This window comes from Xiphophorus hellerii, chromosome 13, assembly GCF_003331165.1.
Source record: "Xiphophorus hellerii strain 12219 chromosome 13, Xiphophorus_hellerii-4.1, whole genome shotgun sequence".
NCBI classification, from domain to species: Eukaryota; Metazoa; Chordata; class Actinopteri; order Cyprinodontiformes; family Poeciliidae; genus Xiphophorus; species Xiphophorus hellerii.
Genome location: NC_045684.1, coordinates 27,145,405 through 27,169,336, shown reverse-complemented (window position 1 = coordinate 27,169,336; position 23,932 = coordinate 27,145,405). Strand labels below are relative to the sequence as shown.

Below are 23,932 nucleotides of genomic sequence, written 5' to 3'. Positions count from 1 at the left end.
ACTCCTCAACAAGATTAGTGGCCTGTTATCGGAACAGGATTTGGACAAGGATGATCGATGGGCGGCTGCTTGTTGCTCGGATGAGTCAAGGCCAGTGACATTTTAGGGGGAAACGGGTATTTTTTTTCTATTAAAACGCTCCGGAAACATTTCTATTCAGTCACATTTTGAATTAAAAAAAAATCATAGAATCGATGCAGTTATTTTAGGAGAAAACACGACAATATGTGATATGAATCCCAGCGTCATGCTGACGATATCATTGCGCTTCAGAACCACTTTGCGGTGTTTACTCTGGGCTGACAGCTGCTGCTTCTGGTTTGGGATTTATCCCCACCTGATGACTGGCCTCTGGCCGTCATTCCTCTACCAGCCTCCACCCAGGGGGCTCTGCTGCGGAGGGGCTGCTTATCTGCGCTGGGAAAGTGCAAAAGTTCCTGCTGCGACCTTTAACCCGCAGCGGTTAAAGGTCAGGCTCAGGGGGTGAACAGGGAGCCCCTTGGAAATAGGGGCGACTGTGTCCTCCGGTGACGGTCTTTGGTTTAGATATGACTTTATTTTAACAATAAAATAAAATAATAAAAACCCCACCAATAATAATAAGAAAAGCCATGTTACAGAAAATCCAAAAATAATTGTGGGCAGGAAGAAAAGGAAAAAAAAAAAAAAAAAAATATATATATATATATATATATATATATATATACCTCAGAAGAAAATAATTTTTTTTGGACCTTTAAAAATAACCTGATCTCCACGCAGACTGCTCCGTGGGTTTTCTTCCTCTCCATCTTACAACCGTTTGAGCTCTTGGTTCAGGTTGGATTTTCCTGTCTGGTCTTTGGAAATGATTTTTTGTTTTTAATGCTTTTCATTTATTTATGTATTTTTTACATGGTTTGCCAAATTTCACATTGAACCAAATATACACATTTGGAAGTGTTAGACATATTCATAAATTTTGAAGTCTGCATTATGGTTGCAGTGTTTTGTGTGTGTGTGTGTGGGGGGGTGGGTGGGTGTGCGTGTGTGTGTGTGCTACCCACAGTAATTCAGTGATTAGTGAGGAACACGATGTTTGGATGGAAAGAATGACCTTTTCTCACAAATGAAATATTTTCCGATATTTTAGTTTTCTATTTGTGGTTTTTAGATGATTCCGTTTTGTCACATTTTCATTTTTATTTCCTGCATAGATTGTTAGAGAGCGTGAGAGGGGCCACTCTCTCCTAGCAGAGAGGATTACTTTTCGACATTACGCCTTATCTAACTGTTTTAGAGATTTAAATCATTTTTCCACATATCTTTTAATCATTTATTAATTTAGCAATTTATACTTCAAAGCTCAGTATTAATTATTGTTATTTTACTGTTCTTTATGGAAACTTGTTTAGAGTTCACGTCTTGCAAATGCATTATATGTAGATTATTTTTTAGGATGTAAACTATTATTACAGCAGTTATTTCCTCCTAATTTAACAGAACCATAAATTTCACAAATATTCATATACATAGTGAAAATACGTAGCGGTGGCTGGAGGCTGTTCAGAATTTCGTACACATTGAGATCAATTTCCAGGATAAATCTATTAGTTTCTCTTTTAGTTCATAAAATAAATATGTTGACATTTATTATTTTATATCTTTTGTTTTTTTAAACTCTAATTATAAAAATGAAACAATTATTTTCAAAAAGTGACAAATAAAATTCTGATATTTTTGGTAAAATTTCTCAAACACACCATGTCTTATAAAAAAAAGTCTTCAAAAAGATTCATGTTTGTTGCATTTTTCTTTTTTCACAAGGCATTTCTGTGTTCAAGAAAACAGTTCAGAAAAATGTTTGTGGAAAAGAATAATTGTAAAATTGTAGTTAAAGATAAATTCATGACTCCTTTCAGCAGTAAAGCTGTTACTTTAAACACTGACTGACATGTCAGCATTTGACGGAGCAATATTTTTTTTTCCAGCGCAGCAAGGGTTACTCATTGTGGGAAAAAAAAAATTAACAATAATAAATAAAATTGCAACTAAAAATAACCACGGTGGCATCTTTCCCTTTATCTGTGAACGCTACCAGTTTGGAAAAAATCGAACCAACATTCTTTCCATTTCATTTCTCCTACAATCTGATTGGATGACAAAGTGAAGCCTTTGTCACCATGCAGACCAGTTAGCATAACATTCAGTTACAGTTCTGTAGTGACTATATATTAGTTCCATCCTTCATTCCTAATCCTGTGCAGCAAACCCATCAGCTTATCTGTTTAATTAGTGACTCGTCTTTTTTCACTTATGTCCACAGTTTTATAAAGGCAGGACTCAGAAAGAGCTAAATAGGACAGAAGGAGACGCCGCTGCTCTATTTCTAAAAAGACAAAAGCTCATTTGGTCCCTGTAAGCCCTGCTTTGACCCCCTGACCTGTCCGACTATAGAACATTAAACGCCTTCTTGTTTTGTTGGAGTGCGCTCTGTTTTTATCCAGGACTCAGATTGAGAAGCCTCTCAGGGTCACAGGATTGTTGGTTTCTTCGTTTATTTATTAAGGATAATGGAATTCTCCTGGGTGTTAATTAGCAGTCTGACAACAAGCCCACCATTAATGCATTTCCTCATCCAGTTTGGATGTTAATTAAGAATGATCAAGGACCTCCTTAACGTAGATGAAATGGGCTTTGCGGGCTGAAGAATGGCTGCGTCTGATGCTCACACCGTAGCAAGGAGGATGAATGCGATTTAATTGCATCAAAATACACCTAAAGATAAGGCTAAATAAATCAGAGCAGCGCTGTCTGTGATGCTGCATGGGGATGAGTATAGTACAAGTGATGTGTGCGATGGGATAATTGGAGCTTTTTTTTTGTCTTCGAGGCTTAAGCGTCTCTGATGTGGACATGAGAGACCATTAGCACAGCTTGCTCACCACACTAATTTAGTGGGTGTGTGAAATGAAAGGCGGACGGGGAGAAATAAAAGTCGTGTTCTGCGGTGAAATGAAACGAGAGCTGTCTGGTGCTGGCCGTGTTTAATCAACATGATTAGGATGGCATTGGGGTCCCACCAGGGTTATTTACTGATACTGTGTATCACATCTAGAATCCAGTCTTTTATTGTATATCAAACACCAACAGGCTTTAGATAAATGCATATCTTCAAAGTTCAGAACAATCACAGAGATTCATCTATGAGCTTCTCGCTGCCTTTCATGTCACAGAAACCTTAAATAGTAGCCCGGTGTGACCTTCTCCTGTACTTTAACAGGGCTTGATGGGAACAGTTCCTGCTTTCAAAAGGCAAGTTTTGATATGGATTCATGCCCAGGGCATCCTTACATTGATAGTGTCACAAACACGCATAAAAAAAACATCTGTCAAATAAACACCAAACAACATCTATGTCACTTGTTTTCATGCTGCGGAATGTAAGTATTGAAATAAAAGAAAAGGTTAATATATATATATATATATACAGTATACATATATAAAGTATAAAGTATCGAGCCGGAACCTTTATGGAGTGTTTCTGGGACACCCATAAACCTGACGCACGATGGATTACTTCTTTCGGCCCACTGGGGGTTCATTTTTGCTACATGGATGATTTGATTGGACGCTGGAAAAGACTATTATTGTGTTCAACTTGTGCTAAAAGGATTTAGCCAATTAGTGAAGCTATTCAAACCTAAAATAGCATCTGAAAGCTAAACGTGTAGCAGCTAACGCTAATGTCAGCGTTTACAGTCCACATTTCTAAAGACGTTCCATGAATGATCAGCACTTCCTGAAACTCTGGAAAGATGAATGGATAGAATAACATATTGATCTAATCTGATGGTGGAAGAACCCAAAGAACAGCACAAAACAATAAATATCTTTGTTGTTGAGCTATATCTATTATTCTATGATTTAGCAGCAAAAAGGTTTTTTGAACTGTTGATGTATAGTTTTTGATTAAAATGTGATTAATTCATTACAGACCCGGCAATGAACTCAATTAAAAATTTTAAATCTCTAAAAACAATTCTTAATCTTCTATGCAATTTTAATCTTGATTAATCATATTTTATTGCATGAAAATAATGTTTTCATTTAAATGGATTTTAGTGGATGACCGAATCAAACAATAGACAAGGCATGAATATTGTAAAGCAGAGCTCTAATCTTTGAAAAGAAAATGCATTTAATTGCTTTTAAGTTCAAAAGAGTAGGAAAAAAAACCTTGCCAAAACTGAACAGACCTAAAAATGAAAGTGAATTGCAAAAAAATTCACTTTAATTTTATATATATATATATATATAATAAAAATATAAGGTACAATTTCTACTTCTTTACTTTTCTGATATTTAACCAGATGTATCAATAGTCATTTGACAGAACACTGAGGAGTCCCAGCAATCAGTAGAGTGGAAAAGGAAAGCAGGTGAAACCAGAATTATCAGTGTATGTATTTAAGCCACATACATTGTGAAGTTGAATGCTATCATAATTAAGAAAAGTGAAGAAAAATCATCCCTCACTGACACCACTGAGAACCAAAATATGAAATTAGATTTTCTCCCAAATACTTTTCTGCTGTACCCAAAGCGCCTAGCTTAGCGAGAGAAGATGTTCTTTCATTCCTTTAAGGCCACAAACACCAGTGGACTTTAAATAATCAACTTCATTTCAGCAGTCGGATTCTTTGTGCCTCTCCTGAACTGCCCACCTCTTCATCTTCTGCTTGTTTCACCATTTGAACTTCCTGGTCACCTTTATGAAAACACCTGAGGTGGTTTCACCTGATGAGCTGGCTGCAGAGTGTTGGCTTAACCCTGATGTTGCAGTTTCTGCTGACTTGCTGTAGTGTTAAACTATGGCTCAGACCTTGAATCTGATAACTGAATGCGGGTGCATTTTTTAACCTGAATAACTTGTCAGATTTTCTTCTTCAGGTAAATCTTGACTGGAATTGAGTGAAAATGATGTGAAACATACATTTTTTTTCTTGGACAAACCCCATGAATGTATCATTAACTCTGTGCACTCAGACTTTCTTTCCCATAGAAGTGATCCTGAGCCAGTGTCTTGTGTTTTTTATGTTTGCCTTCTGTCTTCTTAAACCCCCAGTCTGTCATGGCAAACAGACTCTCACAAGGAGTTGTATTAACCGAATATTTTCTATTTTTGACAATTGTTTTTGAAAATTGGTGATGAAAAAATCTGAAAGCCATCCGCCATTTTTGACAGATTATAATTCACACAGCTGACCACTTGGTGCAGATGTGCAGACATTTTCAACTTTACACATAGAGTGCATCGCAGAGGTCACTAAATCAATCAATCAATCAATCAAAAAAGAAAAATGAAAATCCCATCTGAGTAAATTCTCTGACCTGAAGTCAATGCATCTCGCTATCCAGGTGCTAACAGGGTGTTGAAGAGTTATGGGCAGAAAAGTTTGAAGCATGTCTGGTCAGTATGACCACTGCTGTAGGATTTCTTCATTCAGAGCGTAATGTTTCCTTCTATTGGAGAAATGTTCCCTGATTTTACAAGGTTAGCTGAAGTGGCCCTTGTAATTCCAGGTTCTAAACCAGCATGAAAACCATGAGACATTTGGTTACACACACGCTGTGCAATTCAGGTCCATCCAGACCAGGAGGAAGTTGTAAGACAGTCGGTGAATCATTCATAATTCAAGGGCAATCGTTTAATTTGATTGTTTATTTGCAGTTACTGAGGCCAGTCAGTGGATTTTGTCACTGCGGATGTCTAATGGCACCATGTGGATTCTCTGTTCAGCGTGTTGAATATTAATTAAACCAAATGAAAATTAAAAGTGAAATGTCACTTGAAAATGTCATTATTTATCATTAAAAAAATTGATGGGTAAAAATAGATTATGACAAGATATTATTGACCCAATCAAAATGACCAGTATGAGTGTGTCACTCACAGTCATGCTGGTTCCTGCTTCCTGTTAAGAAGAAGTAGTTCCTGACCACTGTCACCACATGCTCACTCTGGAGGAAGGATTGCTGTCAATGACTTAATGCGAATCTCAGCTTCCTTACATTGATCAAATGTTTGCATGATTAACTAAATTATTCTGTCATCTGTTGCATTTACAGTCAGCTTAGTGTCACTGATTCTAATCATAGTGGTATGAATTTGATTTATTGTGTATTTATGTATAATTGGAAGTAAATTGAACCCATTTTTTTCGGTGAATTAGTGCTACTTCAGTAAACTGATCTGAATTAAACCAGATTTTCTCTTTGCCCCAATTTTTGCTCCCCTCATTACATGAAGTCAAATGACTCTTAGCTCTTCATTATTTCCGTGTTGTGTGAGCTTGAATGTTAAATCCTCCCTCTCTGTGAAATGTGTTTGTGGAGTAAAGCTGTTTGTAATTTAGTGTGCTTCGGATGAACTTTGACCGTTTCCTTTGACTGTGACTGCTGGATGTGAGCGGCGCTCCTGCAGAGAAGACACTTGTAAACTGAACCAAGTGTCAGCTACAGGGAGAACGAGGTGCACTGAGTAATATTCCTCTAATCCTCTCTGGCTATGCCCACCAGTTCACACTCAGATTACCAAAGCTCTCTGCTCAACACAAACCAAATAAACTGATACCCTGAGGAGCTTCAGGAAAGGCCTCCCTTCCTCTTTTCATCAACCCCCCCCACCCCTGTCCACACACACTCTCCTTTTTTTTCTCCTGCTTCTGGCAATCTGTTAATTTGTCAGGTTTAACTCAATCATGCGATTTATAATTCCTTTGAATTTCTATTTCATTTAAATTAAAGTCAGTGTTGGATTTAAAGCACACTTGTCCCGCCATTATCTGCAGCAGAAGAGCAGCTTTGTCCTAATTTCCGAAGTGACGTCGTTGTGTTAAATTGCCTGTGTGCAGCGACAGACTTTGCTTCAGGTTCTTTGCCATCTGTTGGTCATGTGGAGCATGTGGGCACAGCTTTACATGTCACTGGTTTTCTGACTTGGAGAATGAGATACAGTAGAAGCACACAGAGGACAAAGAGAGGACAGCGTAGGACAACCGACAACTTTTATGTACGTTAGTGTTGAAACTATTTCATGTAGTTTAGTAAAAAAGAGAGTACAGGAAAAATGGAAAATCTGCCAGACTGTCAGTGTTCAAATCGCCTACTGGGATAAAGTTTGAATAGCTTGACTCACTGATGACTTTCTCTTCTCCGGCTTAATACAGTTTAGAAAATCCACAATGCAAAACAAATAAATAAATAAAGGAATTACACAATACAGAACAATATTTAAATTGTTTTGATGTAAACTATCTCTGCCCAGACAAAAAGCCTCTTTTTTTTTTTAAAGCAAAGCAATTTCTCTGAGGAACGAAAGAGGCTTTTTGTGGTGGCAGTGGGGGCAAAAGAAGTAAAGGGTTATTGAAGTAGATGGAAAAAATGTGAGCCTTCGCAGTGTTTGCCAGTTGAATAAATCACAGGGGAAACCAGCTGCGGCTGCCGCTCTGCTAGCGGTGGGCAGAGGTCCGTCTTCTCTTAGCTCCAGGGCCGCTCTCTGGCCCGGGCCGAGCGCAATCAGAGGGGCTCTTGGAGGTGTGTATTGCTGCGGTGCTTCTCTCAGAACAATGGCAGCAGCATCAGTTCAGTGACAGGATCAGAGCCAGACTCTCTAACATTTACAGATTCTTTCTGCAGTGCTTCAAATAAGCCAAAGTCAAAGTTTATCCACCAACTGGAGTAGACAGAATATCTACTGTGGATCCAGTTTTTCTCTGAAAATGTAATGCAAGGCAGGAAGTGGGCAAGGAGGCCTGTTTTGTTAACCGTGTCATGTGACACTCCAACTCTTCCTCCAAGAAACTGAAAGTGGGTTAATGCAGTGCATTGTGGGATTAATAGTTTCTATTCAAGTCTCTTTTTTTCTCTGTATTTATTTCAGTCCTTCATGGCTGGTCCCAACAGTTTCCACTCAGGAATTTGTAGCTGTGGCTTTTTTAAAGTCATGGTATCTCGGTCCACGGCAGGCGTAGATGTTGCTGCTGCTCTGCAGATTATTCCTACATTGGTAGATAATCTTGCAACATCTCTTCTCTCACTGCTGTTTTTCAAGCGTATAGGAACCACAAAATTATTATGAAAAGATCCACAGGAGTTTGTTGACTAGAGTTTTAACTAAACTTTTCCTATTCCTTCACAACACTCAAAACAATTTTGATATGCAGTGACATGATGTGACATGCACTGACATGACACTGCAGTGACATAACACTGCATGTCATGTAACCTCTCTGATTATTTATTAATTATCATACAACATCAATTTATTGGCCCTGTCAACAAATCACACCATTCACTCCCGAAGATGTTAAACTGTTGGGCACACTCTCACAGGATTTCAGACAGCTGCTACTCCTTTAAAGATTGGCAGCTGTCTTAAGTGTTTTTTAATTCTCCACAATCTTTCTCACTGGAGAGTGACAGACTTCAATATTCATGAATAGTTTTATTAGCCTTCCCAGCTTGATGAGTATCACCAGTTGCTTCTCCAGCGTTTGTGTTAAAACATCGGTATCCACCCGACCAACCAGCTGCTTTGTAGAGGTGAAATATGTTTAGTGAAATATCCTCCAAGAGGAATCTGGTGTTTGTTTTTGCACCATTAAGGTTAGCTTCACATCATTTTGGAGCCTGGAAATGGCTGGAACATTTTATTACACCCCAATATGTTATACATCTGAAATAAAAGATGGTCCACATCCTATTGACTATCAAATATGCACAACAAAAGCCAGTGTCTGCAGTGGATCACCAAGCAGCTGGTGTTCCAGTGTATTGACCAATCAGGATGGCTGCTTTCTCTAGGCTTTCCCCACATTCAGCCCGGCCTCTGGCAGGGAGTGTGTGCTTTCCTGTCCGACCCCACCGGAAGGTTCATCCAGAGGCTACGAGTTCAAGAACCGCTGCAGCCACACATTTTTCTCTGCCTGCTCTAAAAAAAAAAAAGAAAAGCCAGACTAGTTGCTCATGCTTGTCTGTCACCAGTCTTTCTTTGTCTGATACAGCTTTCTGTGTGTGTTAACATGCAGCGAAGTCAACTCAAAGTTTAATCACCCAGAAAATGGAAAAAGGCTCCCTTCACCTGATATAGCCCATACAGGTACCCAATGACCATACACACACACACGCACACACACACCCCTGCATACGCATGTCCACGCACGCACACAAGGTGCTGCAACACACTTGTGTGACCCATCTGTCTGCAGGTGGCCATGCTGCCTTTTAGAGGCAGCCATCAGCTTCAAATAGGCAGCCCGTCTTTATTGTTGCCCTGCCTCTCGTCAGCGTGGAACCACCCAGCCGTTACAAATGCACCAGAGGAATATCAGCAGCCAAAAGTATTTTTCCTCTGGATGTATGTTAAAGTGCCTGCACCACCTGGTGAAGGCTAATGCATATTGCTGATGTGTGCTGTTGGCCATTCATCATCACCACCATATGTTCACACCCTGTTACATTTACATGTCAGAAAGGAGATAAACTTTGGATCTGAGTTTGTGAAGAGCGTACACTTTTCTGTCTCCTGCTTGTCTTAAATCTTGATCAGACTAACAAGAGGAAATGTGTGACTTCTAAACAATTATTAAGTTGTGCCTTTTGAGACCATTTGTGTGTGCATTAACCTGCACTTAACACAATTTCCTTTTTAAAACATACTTGCAAAATGGCTTGATGATTAGAAATTTGTCTTTTCATGTGGTGGTATGTATGTTTAGCTTTGGCTTGGGTTCCAAGTGAAGTCTCTGATTTGATTTTTGTTTCATTTTCTTACTTTGTGGGACTGTAGGACTGTGGGACAATTACACACTGAAATTGTCCTACAGGATTACACAAGTAGTTGTGTATTCTGGGGTACACAACTACCCCAAAAGGTTTTGATTATTTTGGGCAAATTCATTGTTTTTAAGTCTTACACAAACTTTGTTCAGATGATTGTCAAACAAGATCCTACCGTAATCTGTAGGAAGACTAGAGTTTGCTTTTTGATCCGTATCAGACTTTGATTACGCATTCACACCTCCTCAAGCAAACCAGACTTTCTAGGCAAATGAACTGGAGTTTGATTATAGCGGACCAAACAGGGCTGGTGTGAATGCATCCTTTTTCTGCAACTGCTGCAGAAAAATGTCATTAATCTGACCCTGTAGATCCAACTTCTCTCAAAGCAAGTGTTGAGAAAGACTCAGGTGTCATTTAATTCCATTTAACCACAGTAGTTAACTTACTTCTCAATCTTTTACCATAGGACAGCATTTAGACTCCCAGTTACACTGATGTGACTTTTTAGAGCTTCACTTGTTCCAAAGTTGCACATTTGACACACACAGAGTGAATCCAGGTGGAGATCAGATTAAATTAACAGAGGAGTCCATATTGGGAAAAGGATACACTAATTCTTAAAGTTTCTTCCTTGTCATCAGTAACTGGGTTCACTCTGAAAAGTATGGAAGAATGTAATCTAATCTGTTCAGAGGTGCTTGGAAGACTGAAAGGTTGTGTTTGAATGGAGAGATCTCTGCAAATATTTAGTGCTAATTATGAATTTACTTCAATCTGCTATATTCACTGGGCTTGGTGTCAGACTGAACATGCAGCACAGAGTCCTCTTCTTGTTTTCAGTCATAACCTTAGGTAGTCAGTTGGTTGTGTGTTGGATGACTGTATTTTGTGTTTTTATGATGTAAAGCATTTTGAACTTCTTTGTCGATGAAATGTGCTATACATATTAACTTGGTTGATTGATACTATTTATGTCATGTCTGTTTACACTCAGGATCTATATGCTGACATCTGCTCACATAAAAATGTAATGAAAACTTTCACAAAGAGATTTTGATGAAAACAACAATAGAATTAGTGCTCAGTCAGGGTGTAGTTCCAGCGTTCAACCAGAGCTCCTGCTAGAGCTGTCAAGAAGTGGTGCGGGTGAGGTGGTGAGGCAGAGGCAGCGGACCCAGGAATGATGAAAAATATGAGGATTTAATGAAAATAACTTGTCCAAACAACAAACAGCAGGCACGAGGAAACACTGACGACACAGAAGCTAACATTGACGACGACTAGACTGGACATTGACGAGGACCCGACGAGGAACAAGGAACACAGGTGGAGTTAAATACACGGGAGGGTAATCACAGAGACGAGACACACCTGGGAACAATCAAGGGGAGGACAGGACAACGAAGAGACGCAAGGACACAAAAAACTCTAAATGAACACAGAAAACACAGATCCTGACAGTACCCCCCCCTCAAGGGCGGCTACCAGACGCCCAAAAAAAAAAACCACAACAAGGGTGGGCGGAGGGGCGCCGGATGGGGGGCCAGAGTCCAGAAAAAACAAAAAACAACCCACCATTGCGGGCGGAAACACAGGGAGGGCCAAGAGTCCAAAAACAACAAAAAACTACCCACAGGGTGGGCGGAGGCAAAGGAGGCGGGAACCACGGAGGTGGTCTGGCGGTCGTCCGCGGCGGCGGGAACCACGGAGGCGGTCCGGCGGCCGTCCGCAGCGCTGGAGGCGGGAACCCCGGAGGCGGTCCGGCGGCCGTCCGCGGCGCTGGAGGCGGGAACCACGGAGGCGGTCCGGCGGCCGTCCGCGGCGCTGGAGGCGGGAACCCCGGAGGCGGGAACCACGGAGGCGGTCCGGCGGCCGTCCGCGGCGCTGGAGGCGGGAACCTCGGAGGCGGGACCCCAGGAGGCGGTCCAGCGGCCGTCCGTGGCGCTGGAGGCGGGAACCTCGGAGGCGGTCCAGCGGCCGTCCGCGGCGCAGGAGGTGGCAATGGGGAGTCCCGGGGGCCGCCCTCAGACGGCGATGACGAGCCCCCCGAGGCAGGGTCTCTGGTGGAGCACAGGGGGTCTCAGTGGGAACGCCGGGAGTCTGAGTCGGAACACTGGGAGTCTTATAAGGAACGCAGGGGGTCTTGGTCGTCGGGGTCTCGGAAGGAACATAGAGGGTCTCGGGAGTCGGGGTCTCGGAAGGAACGCAGAGGGTCAGGGTCTCAGGAGGAACGCTGGGGGTCTCGGTCTCAGGAGGAACACTGGGGGTCTCGGTCTCAGGAGGAACACTGGGGGTCTCGGTCTCAGGAGGAACGCAGAAGGTCAGGGTCGGAACGCAGGGAGTCTCTGGAGGAACGCAGGGAGTCAGAGTCGGAACACAGGGAGTCAGAGTCGGAACGGAGGGAGTCAGAGTCGGAACGGAGGGAGTCTCTGGAGGAACGCAGGGAGTCTCTGGAGGAACGCAGGGAGTCTCTGGAGGAACGCAGGGAGTCTGAGTCGGAACGCAGGGAGTCTCGGAAGGAACGCTGGGGGTCTGGGTCTCGGAAGGAACACTGGGAGTCTCGGAAGGTGCGCCGGCTGGAACGCCGGCTGATTCGGCCTCGGGTGCGCCGGCTGGAACGCCGGCTGATTCGGCCTCGGGTGCGCCGGCTGGAACGCCGGCTGATTCGGCCTCGGGTGCGCCGGCTGGAGGTGAGCCGGAGCGGAGCCTCGGGGCCGGTTGCGGGGGCGAGCCGGAGCGGAGCCTCGGGGCCGGTTGCGGGGGCGAGCCGGAGCGGAGCCTCGGGGCCGGTTGCGGGGGCGAGCCGGAGCGGAGCCTCGGGGCCGGTTGCGGGGGCGAGCCGGAGCGGAGCCTTGGAAACGGCTGCGGGGGCGAGCCGCAGCGAAGCCTTGGAAACGGCTGCGGGGGCGAGCCGCAGCGAAGCCTGGGAACCGGCTGCGGGGGCGAGCCGCAGCGAAGCCTGGGAACCGGCAGCGGAGGTGACAGCTCCGGAAGGCGACGAGGGGCCGGGTCCACCGGCGGCTCACGTCGCTGTCTCCGGGCTGACCGTGGAGGTGGCGGCTCCGGAAAGCGACGAGGGGCCGGGTCTGCCGGCGGCTCACGTCGCTGTCTCCGGGCAGACAGCGGAGGTGCTGGCTCCGGAAAGCGACGAGGGGCCGGGTCTGCCGGCGGCTCACGTCGCTGTCTCCGGGCAGACAGCGGAGGTGCTGGCTCCGGAAAGCGACGAGGGGCCGGGTCTGCCGGCGGCTCACGTCGCTGTCTCCGGGCAGACAGCGGAGGTGGCGGCTCCGGAAAGCGACGAGGGGCCGGCTCCACCGGCGGCTCAGGTCGCTGGCTTCCCGGACGGAGGTATCGACGGGGGCCGTATCCGGGGGGTGCCAACACCAGTCTTGTCCCCCGGAAAAGCTCCCGCTGCAAGTCGGCGAGGGCTTCCACTAGCTCCCTCTCCTCCCTGCCGGATCTCCGCCTCATTCCGCTCTGCTCCTTTGGTCGGAACCTCGCTCCAGCTGGGTCCATTATAGCAGCCTCACCGATCGGTATGGTCGGGTCCTTCTGTCAAGAAGTGGTGCGGGTGAGGTGGTGAGGCAGAGGCAGCGGACCCAGGAATGATGAAAAATATGAGGATTTAATGAAAATAACTTGTCCAAACAACAAACAGCAGGCACGAGGAAACACTGACGACACAGAAGCTAACATTGACGACGACTAGACTGGACATTGACGAGGACCCGACGAGGAACAAGGAACACAGGTGGAGTTAAATACACGGGAGGGTAATCACAGAGACGAGACACACCTGGGAACAATCAAGGGGAGGACAGGACAACGAAGAGACGCAAGGACACAAAAAACTCTAAATGAACACAGAAAACACAGATCCTGACAAGAGCCTGATTTTATTAAAGCTGCTGTATGTAACTTTGCTAAAAATATATATTTTGTTCCATATTTTTGTTATACTGACATTATGACAGTATGGCATGAGACCAGTAATCTATGAAAAGATTGAGTTCCTCCACCTCCTCCTTGTGCTCCCAGTCCTGTCTGAATAAACGCACCCCTCCCGGTCAGAAACAACCAATCAGAGCCAAGAGGAAGTTCATAGTGTCATCAGTCATGCTTGTGTACCTGCTGCTTAAGGCAGAGAAACAGCTTACTGTCCCAGGAAAACTCATCATTCACCATCATCAGTTGCTATTCTGTCAAGCCTAAGTATTTGTTAGGAAGATGCTGTAGCATAGCAGAGAGTAAGAGAGAGAGGGGCTGGGGTGCACAAGCTTGATTGACAGCAATAAGACCCTCCTCCTAGCTCTGATTGGTTGTTTCTAGTTAGCACTGGGAGGCAGAGCAGCTTGATCTTTGATTTTCTTGACAGAGTGACAGTTTTAACAAATACTCTCTAACTAAGTGATACTTTGGGTCAGGGTAGTTTGAAGAAATATTGAAACCGATTTCAGAACATTTTCACTGCTATTCTTTAAAGATTATCAAATCAACAATAAGAACGTTATTTATTTAGATGTGGTGGCATGTAGGAGATATTCAGAAGTCCATACATGAAATCATGTGGTCCTGATGTGCCCACTAGTATTGTTTCTGAAATAAAATAACTTGAAAGCTACAAGTTGGTTTTGGTGCTCAAACTATTCCGAGTCACATAACTCTACACTTCAGTGGAGTTCACTGAAGTGAACTACTGAGACAGGAGAAAGTGTAACGGCCTTTTTTATGTCTTCACATAAAAAGTACAATTTACCAGAACAAGAGCACACTGGAGCAACATCCACAGATGAACTGCAAAGTTGTCCTAACAAGTACTGCACGACACATTTTCTAAAATATTGCACAGATAATTTATTTTTCATCCCATTTGTGTTGTATGAAGAGAAAACAATTTTGTCAACAAAGTCTTGTTTTGCCTTCAGGTTGAAAATGAAAAGGTCCGTTTTTGGTTTCTAGAACCCTAACTGAGTTATTTAGTCATTTGAGCAGAATCCTTCTCATCCTCCTCTCGTTTGCTCTCCCTGCAGCCATCGAAACGCAGAGCACCAGTTCTGAGGAGTTGGTCCCCAGCCCGCCATCGCCGCCGCCTCCGCCCAGAGTCTACAAGCCCTGCTTCGTCTGCCAGGACAAATCCTCTGGATATCACTATGGAGTCAGTGCGTGTGAGGGCTGCAAGGTAGGACTGGCCTGCTGCAACACACATCAAGCTGTGTATGTTCAAAGCCTGTGTTGTCTTTTCATTACCACACTGACATAACATAGACATGAAGAGCTGTAGAGTCGTCACTTCATTTTAACCCAAATAGTTTTGTAAAACCTGCTCATACTGTCTAGTGAGGGTTGTAAATTACAACCCTCACTAGAAGCTGAGCTTCCAGCTCACAGAGCAGCTCTCCCCTGCTTTCTCCACTCAACTCCTTCAGACTAGCCAGCAGCAATCAGCAAACACCTGTTGGAACTGAGCATCTGCTGAGCTCATTATAAGTCTCTGTGTAAAACTCCGAAGAAGAGTTGTAAACGGCATAATGGATGAGCATTGATGACCACAAACCAGCATTCTCAGTTTACATCTGACTCGCCCTACGATCTACCACATCTCTCAAATAACATGAGATTTAACCTTTAAAAAAAGCATATAATCATTACTTTTGGTACTAACAATTAAACTTTTAACTAAACACAGATAAGATATTTGAATTACTTGTGAATTATACTTAGAATGTATAAAACTTTCTTAAATGTGCAGGCATAAAACCGGGTCTTTATTAACAAATCTGTTTACATGGTTCTTATCTTCAGGGAAGGCCTGCTTTACTTTTAAATTTGATCCAGAAAATCTGATTCATTTTGATACTTTAGTTCCACTCCTCACTGCAGTTCCTTCACAGAATTTATCAATCTGCTCCTACTTTCAGTAGTTGTTGCTAGGAAACTGTATATTTAAACATCCCCTTAAAAAAATATTCATACAACTTAACCTTGTCCCATTTTGTCACATTACAAAAAGAAATGTCACATTTTATTGGGATTTTTGTAACTGACCAACACACGGCCGTACACAGAAGGATGGTCAATTATTTTCACCAGTTTTACATGAAAACATTTGAAAAGTGGGTTTGTATTTTTGTGTAATTCCAGAATCAGTACAACAGCCTTTTAGCATACCTATCATAAAATGTACTAGTTCCACTGGCAGATTTTTTTTTTTACTTATGACATGGAAAGTTTTGTTAAAAGTGGAAAAAAAAACTGCTAGTTGAACTAGTACTAAAAAATACATATTAAAGAATCATGGACTTAAAACAAGTTCTTGTGTTTTGCTGAAACATTACTTATAAGTTAGTTTTGTAGAATCTAGAAAAAGAAAACTTTTTGGTTTTGTGTTTTTTCAGTGTTGACTTGGAATCTGGTTGTATGATTGGATTGAAAAGGAAGTTTACTGTGAATTGGAGTTAAATAAATTAACTGAGTGGAACTGAATTAAATTGAAAATGATAAGGCAGCATGTCAGATTCGTGTGTACAGGAAGTGAGTGGTGTATTCCAGGTACTTAGTTCCTGGATGGTTGGCTGCTGCTGTTCTCCTGTGCAGTTGGACTCAGATGTGTGTAAGTGAAGCAGAGGAATGTCAGGAATCCTCTGGAGGTTTTGGCCCAGGGGGAGGTGGTGATCTGCTCACTCATCGCTCTCTGGGTCAAGCCAAGCATTTGGTGTTCCGTTAGAAGCCAGCAACAGTCACAAAGGTCTGCCATGACCTCTGACCTCGCGGAAGTGTTCAGGGTGAGTGACAAACAGCACGCTGGACCCATTCTGTACAGATATGTACATGATCATCACATGGCTGTGGTCGAGTCCATTTTATGGCAGATAGTGAATCCAGTTCATCTAATGGAAAGTTTCTGTTGAAACAAACATGCTGCTGGATGATGCTGATGTGGGAAAAAAAAAGCATACATAAAATATCTTGGATTTGATTTATGTGACATTCTGTTGCAAAAGGAGAATGTTTTCATCTCTGTGTCTCAATGGTGAAGCCATTGTTGTGTGTTGTGCCGGGGCCGAGGCCTTTCTGTTGAGCAGAAGCAGCTGAGCTTTCAGTACAGCTGTAGGCTTTTACACAACAAGAGGAGCCTTTTACTCCCCGGTGAATGTGCCAATTAAAGCCAGAAATAGACTAAAGGCAGAGTGGGGGCTTCATCTGTGTGCATGTGGAGGACCTGTTGAAGAAAGCTCAGACACATATAGTGATATCTGCCAAGCTGTGGAATAAACTCCTCCACTGATCAGTGTTCAAACATTACATCATGTTCAGTACATTCATTGTGGAAGGTCAGGCAAAGAGCCACTTCAGTTCTTCCTAAAATGTTTTGAATCACTTGAATGAGGGAAGTCTTCTGCTCCAAGGATGCACATATTTGTGTTTTATCTTAGATTCTTCTCATATTTATATACATTTATATTTTAAGCTCTATTGATATTCACCCAATCACTCATTCAGGTTTGATCAGTTTTATTGCTTGTTCAAGCCTTGAAAATGACCACAAGCTTTAATAAAATAGCAAAACTGTAGTGTTTGTGATCATAACATTGAATAAATGAAAACATTGTAAAGATACACTAACAGGGATTTTCTCCTATTCTATCCTCTTTTCTTAAGAGGAGCTCCTCATTAAAACTTGCTTTTATTTAGGACCTTACATTTTTGTAGAGGTGTAGCAGAGATTGGATCAGTAAGACTGAACAAAACTTGTTTTTAAGCAACATTTGAATTTTAGGTTTACTTCTCAACAATTTGTGCATGTTTGATGCACATTAAACATGAAAAAACATGTTGGATGTGCATTACGAGTCATTTTTGGTCCTGTAGCTGGAATGTGGTTTAAGAACTTTTTAAACCACATTTTATGTTACATTTCACTGTAACTTTGTTGACAACTATAAAAAATTTGTAATGATAGAAAAGGAGAAGTTTGAAGAAAAAAAACTTATATTATTCAAAAGTCAATTACTAATACTATAAGCAACAAAACATCAATCAACCATCCACATCAAATAAAAATCAAATCACATTTTATTTTTATAGCACATTTCAGCAACAAAGGCAGTTCAAAGTGTTTTACATCATAAAAACAAAAGGAAACAATTGAAACATTACATTTTTCTGTCATTACACATCAAAATTACATGCAGCCATACACATGTTGCATGTATATGTGTACATGAATGTTTCTGCGTCTTGCATGAAAACTTGTATGCATACAGACACCACTGGTTCATTCTGGTTATGGGATTTCTTGATTCTCTAGGTTTGACAGTAATTTCCCACAAACAGACAACTTTGTCTTTTTGCAGGATATGTTGCTTTGTACTCTGAGCCCCCATACCCTGGAAATTTGAGCCACCAACAGCACATCATAAGAGTACCAGGCCTGCTGATGGATTTGTGAGTGAGCCTCTGGTGTTTCTTGTCAAAGTCACTCCAACTGTTGAGAACAACTGAAGGAAATCATGGGTGGTTGAGCAGACATGCCCAGAGCCACTGAACTGCTCTCTAAATTCATTGCGTCTGTACAGACTCATAAGCACTGAAAAATGTCTGTGTTTTTGATCCTGGCAAGTGTCATTTAGTGTGTTGCCCAGCCTCAGCTGATGTGTTTTGTTGGACAGAGCTCATTTGAATTGTTAAAACAGAGCCGTGGCATATGGACCTCCAGAAGCACATGCATATGCAAAAGATGACAGTCTCATCTGTGTTGACCCAAAGTCAAGCAAATCTTACAAAGTCAAGACAGACTTCAAATTGTTTCCAACCCTCACACTTAGTTCTGACAAGAGACAGAACTTCCTTTGGAAAACCACAAACTTCTTTCAACAGAGTGGAACAGTCCATTCAGCCTTCCTGTTATCAGATGCTCTCTCTCTCTCTGGCCGCCTGACTGAGCCACACACACATGCCCACCCACGCCCACACACACATCTTGACATGTTGTAGAAAACACTTCCTTCTTCTTTTTCTATGTGCTTCCTCTGACTGGCTTCTTAAGCAGTTCACAGAAGTTGAACATTTCTAACTTCACTCATTTTCCCTCAGTAACACCAAAGACTGTTATGATGAGCCCAAACTGGTTATACTTAGCGATCCTACAGCAGCATGACCTGGATGACACCATCAGTTGTTGGCTAGCTCTGCTAATCCACCTCATTTGCTTTTGCCGCTCCTCTTTCAATCTATGTCTGTCTAGAACGCCCGGCAGGGTTAATTCTCTTTACTCGCATTGAACAGTAAAAGTGAGTACGCTTCTGCTGTTTTTTCAATAAAAAATTGGCATACATAAGACAGAAAAACCCAGCTCATCTCTGGAGCCTTTCTATAGAGAGCAGTGCAAGTTGCAGCTGAATCTCCAAAAAATATTTTAAAACTCAGCACCAGCAGCGGCTGCTTAGCATGGATTTCATCACAATAATTCTCCTGGCAGAAAGAAAAGCAAACCTAAGCATTCCTTTCACCTTTCAGTTAGCAAGCAGGACATGTTTGTAGTGAAGGTGCAAAGCTTCACGTTGCTTTTCTTGCACTTCTCTGCTAAACTAAGGAATAAGAGAAACCAGAGCAGGTATAAGTCTCCAGTAAATCTGTCTTCGTTAGTGGAGCAGTATGGGCAGTGACGTCGTGGGACTAGTTTGCATAAGATGTCCAGAGAGGAGGGCGTGATTCGGCACGCGTGTCGCTCGCGCTGACAGCTCTGAAAGCATGAAGACAAAACTGTGAGCCGTGAATTCTCCTCCCCTCTCTCTCCTCTTCTTGTTGGGTCCCGAGGTGTCGACTCAGTGGGATTAGCTTGATGGAACTGGTTTGACAAGCGAGGGACCACAACCCCTGTGAATGAGCTCAGCATTCTGAACGCTCACACTGGCTGACACACTCTTGTGTTTCTGAACTCCCAGCGCTGTCTGCTCCTCTTTTCTCCCCAAAGCCACACACAGGGATGGAATGTTGGGGGAAGTTTAACAATTCGGATCGCTTCAGCGGCTGTATTAAGTTGTTGCGCACATATTTTTTCATGCTGCTATAGAAACTCATTTCTATTGTTTCACTGTTTCGGTTTGGTCTGAGCATGACGTGCCCTTTACTTGGAGAGTCGTGGATGATCAAGCTTGACCCTGACAATTTAATGGACAGGATTGGACTGTGCTGCAAATTGCACAGGCTGTAGAGCATTTTGTCATACTGGCTGCAAATGCCCGTGCATTCTAAGGCGAGAATAAAAATAGAGATTTTAGGAGGAATGATTTAGAAAACTTCTTACTTAATGTTTGGTTCTCTTTGAATTTTTTCAACGTTTTTCCACAGCCTCCCACTATTAATTCTCACTGCAGCTCTGTCAGTGGCACGGCTCCCAGTTTAAGGATGGATTCACACCAGCCCAGTTTAGTTCACTTTAACCCAACTCCAGTCCGTTTGCCCAGAAAGTCCAGGAAGATCTGGTTCACCTAAAAGTCTGTATCTCATTCTGGTCTTTTCTTTGTAAGAGGAGCATGACACACACCCCACCCTCAAACACACACACCCGACCTCCATCCTTGTCACAGGGTATTTTGCAGATTGCATGTTGTTTTAGGTCTCCTGCTGACAAACACACAAACAATGCTAAAAATATATTCCACTTGGTGTAATAATGAATAATGCAGGATGTTTTGGAGGCGATAGCAAGACTGCTTCTGCAAGATGTTTCTTCTGTACCACATAGTTTATTAGTATTAGTCATTAATCAGAAATGAATATCTTCTGTTGTGCTTGTTTGTGGCTGAGCGATCGCACGCAGCAGCCGCCGAGTCCTGTGCCCTCCTCATATCCTTGTTTCCTTCCTGCCACCAGCTGGTGGCACAGAGTGCTGATGACAGAGATCCCGCTTCAGCTGACAGTTTAGTGCAGAGAAAGAAAAATGTCGCTCCATCTTTCTCATCCTGCGACCATAATCTATACGGCTCTCCTCGGTGCACACTTCATGGTGGGATTTGTCATCTCTGTGCAACAAAAAAGGCCTGGACTAACCGAGGAAAATTAAACATAGAAGGTCAGTGTGGCAGAGGCTTAAGGGGGGGAGGATGTATTACAAAGTGATATTCTTCTACTCTCTCTAGACCGATGTTTGCTGCTCTATTGATGAACTTACTTCATATTTCAGTTCACTGGTTAATGAACAGAAGAAATCGTACAACTTTACTTAACTCAGACAAGGTCAATGAAATGGAGAAGAAAAAGGAGGACAGAGTATAAAACAAATATATTCAGTCTGACTTGGGGCTTGCTCAGTGTTTCCATGTTATTGAATATATTTGTTCTAAATATGCCAGGACGTTTATTTAGAATTGTAATAATTTAGACACATCTCAGTAAATTAGAAAATCTATTGTAATTACGCTCAGATTAAAAGTACCTTTTGCAAATAAAACCTTTCAGAAGGTAATAAATATACTTTTCACTAAGCCCACAATTCTGTATAAAAAGTGTTTTTTATTTGTCTGATAATATTCTAACGGCTGGCATAACCCAAATCTTAACCACTTTTTCTTACTGTAGTCTTATAAGTAGTTTCTAGGAAAATAATATTAATCATCAAAGCAAACATAAAAATGTCTCCAGAGCAACAATGGATCAACACAGGTGAAAAACGTCTTGTGGCAAAAGGCTCTTGGTCATGCCCCAAAACTGGAAACAGTCACAACAACAAAGATACTAAACGGTCAACTATGGCGTGTGTGGGCGTCTGTGTATGCTCTCCTCCACAGTGAGGAGGAGAGCATAGTTTCTTTCACAAAACACTTAATTCTCCTTCTTCGCGTGACAGCAGCAGGCTGACGCAGCGTGGGGGTTGAGCTGTTGACCTACTGCTGTTATTCCTTACAGCGGCGAAACGGATAGTCAGAACAACGCTGAGAGCTGACTGCAGAGCTCCACTCTGGTCCTGTCAGGTTGGGGATGTCAGCTTCATTAATGGAAGCATGTCTTTATGGGATGTGTTCTGCCTTTTTACCAGAAGGTTCCATCATATAACCGCCTTTACGTATCACTTGGATTTTTAATGTATTTGTAAACCAACAGCAGAACAAACCATGTTATGCTTAGATGGAGGGGAAGAGAAAAAAACACAAGGCTGGAATAATTATAAGGAGAAGACGGGATCCAAAAGGCACACTGCAAAAACAAAACCTTATCAAATGTTATTGGTTGAGTTTCTAGTGCAAATATCTTGAAATAAGATAAAACTGTTACAACTAACTTTTCTGCAAGATACAGAAGTTTGTTTTAAAGTGGATTTATCATGCTTTTAAATCCTTCCTTTTCACATATAAGTCATTCACTTGTGATCTATATAAAGTAGAACTGCAATGCTTTGGTCTGAATTTCTGGTTATTGTAGCTCCACAGACCCTGGTTTACCTCTGATCTGAGGCTCTTTCTAGAGCAACTTGTTTTAGAGCAACTTGTTTTACTGCGTTTTTTAAATGTTAATGAGACATTTCATGGTTTACCAGTTAGATTTTAGGATTTATTTTGTAGCAGTGGAAAGAATATCACAATGTACTGCAGTGAAAGAAATATAAACGAGTTAAAAAGCAAATTTTTCCGCAGGACCTCTGGAGATGGGCACCATCACCTGAGGATAAATGTGTTGGTTGGTTGGTTGGTTGGATGGATGGATGGACGGCTGGATGGATGGATGGATGGATGGATGGATGGATGGATGGATTTTTCCATCAAAGTGACTCAGATTTGCATAAGATTTCCCCTTATAATTACCTAACTGAGTAATAATTTTGGCCTTTAATATATATAAATGACTAATTGTTTACTTGCATATCTACATATTTTTAATTTTAGATGTCAAGAACAACCTGTTCTGAAGAGAAACATTGTTTAAAAATCTGTAAATATAATATGAAACAGACATGAGGGGGATGAAGGTAAGAAAGGATGATCAGCCTCCTCCCCTCTTCTTCTTCTCTCACAGCACTGAAAAAAAATCACAATAAAGATCATAAAGCATATCTTACATGCTGGCTAACTTTGTTCACCCTAGGTAACATTGAAAACAATTTAACAGAATTTGTTTTATTCCTCTACTGAATCAAATGAACTCAGATTAATGAAGGAACGGTTTCAGTGTGGGATTGTGCTGCACCATGGCTGTGCTGAATGCTTAAGCAACCCAAAACAGCGTGGCCCCGGCCTCAGATTCATGCAGTAAGACATGAATTCATTAAGAGGTTTTTTAAACACCCAGTAATTCAACAGCAGGACTGACTACAGAGGAAACCAGCAGGCTGTCTCTTTTTTTTGTTGATTTGTTATTGAGCAGAATCTCAGTGGGGAGCAAGGGACCCTTGTCAGGTTTGGGCCATACAGACCTACAGAATGGTGAGAAGATTGGTGCAACAGTGGAGCATCTGTGTTGTGGTTGTGATCTGAAACCTTCTCATTCTCTTCTCTGTTGCCTTTCTGCCTCTCGCTCCATCTCCAGTTCTATGTGTGCAGCTATTCAGAGCGGGCCGGGGTGAGTCCCACCGCTCCTTCTACTTTCCCCTTATTCATTGCTCAGGGCCCGCAGTATCTGCTGCTCCATCTGGGCTCCTCAGGTGCTTGGATGGTCGGGTTGGGACTGATTAGGTTTCAGGGGATATTTTGCAGCAAGGAACACAACAGATGACTGGGAGTCTGAGAGAGTTGTTTTGTTTTCCAAGTTGTAGCTGTTGACTGCTGTTTGTGCCTTATCTGTTAAGGTTTCATGTTTGCCACGGTAACAGAGCAGGCCTTTGTGCAGCCACTACCTCTTTTTGTCTAATTGTCCCGTGTGTTCTGTTGCTACAGCATGTGAACCACACCGTCACCGCTGACCCCATTTTGGTTCTCAAAATCGACTTTTTCTTTCAGGAGACCTGGCATCCTCAGTCCATGATGTGTTCACTGGTTTGTCTGTTCATGCAGGATTCAGCATGAAAATCTTGTCTGGCTGTAAAGTTATAACATTTAACAGTTGGAACCCAACGCTTTTCCCCTTTGAATTAATTCCAATTCAATTTATCTGTATAGCACCAATTTATGACTAA

The 23,932-nt window shown here is 42.5% G+C and overlaps 1 protein-coding gene across 2 annotated transcripts in view; it reads left to right on the top strand.

Moving 5' to 3' along the window:
- LOC116731541 (retinoic acid receptor beta-like) overlaps window positions 1-23,932 on the top strand; it is a 147,305-nt gene that overhangs the window by 82,912 nt on the left and 40,461 nt on the right. For both annotated transcript variants that reach the window (XM_032581353.1, XM_032581354.1), the window contains one exon: window positions 14,856-15,004. In XM_032581353.1, the coding sequence (XP_032437244.1) occupies window positions 14,856-15,004 (149 nt within the window). The remainder of the gene's footprint in view (window positions 1-14,855; window positions 15,005-23,932) is intronic.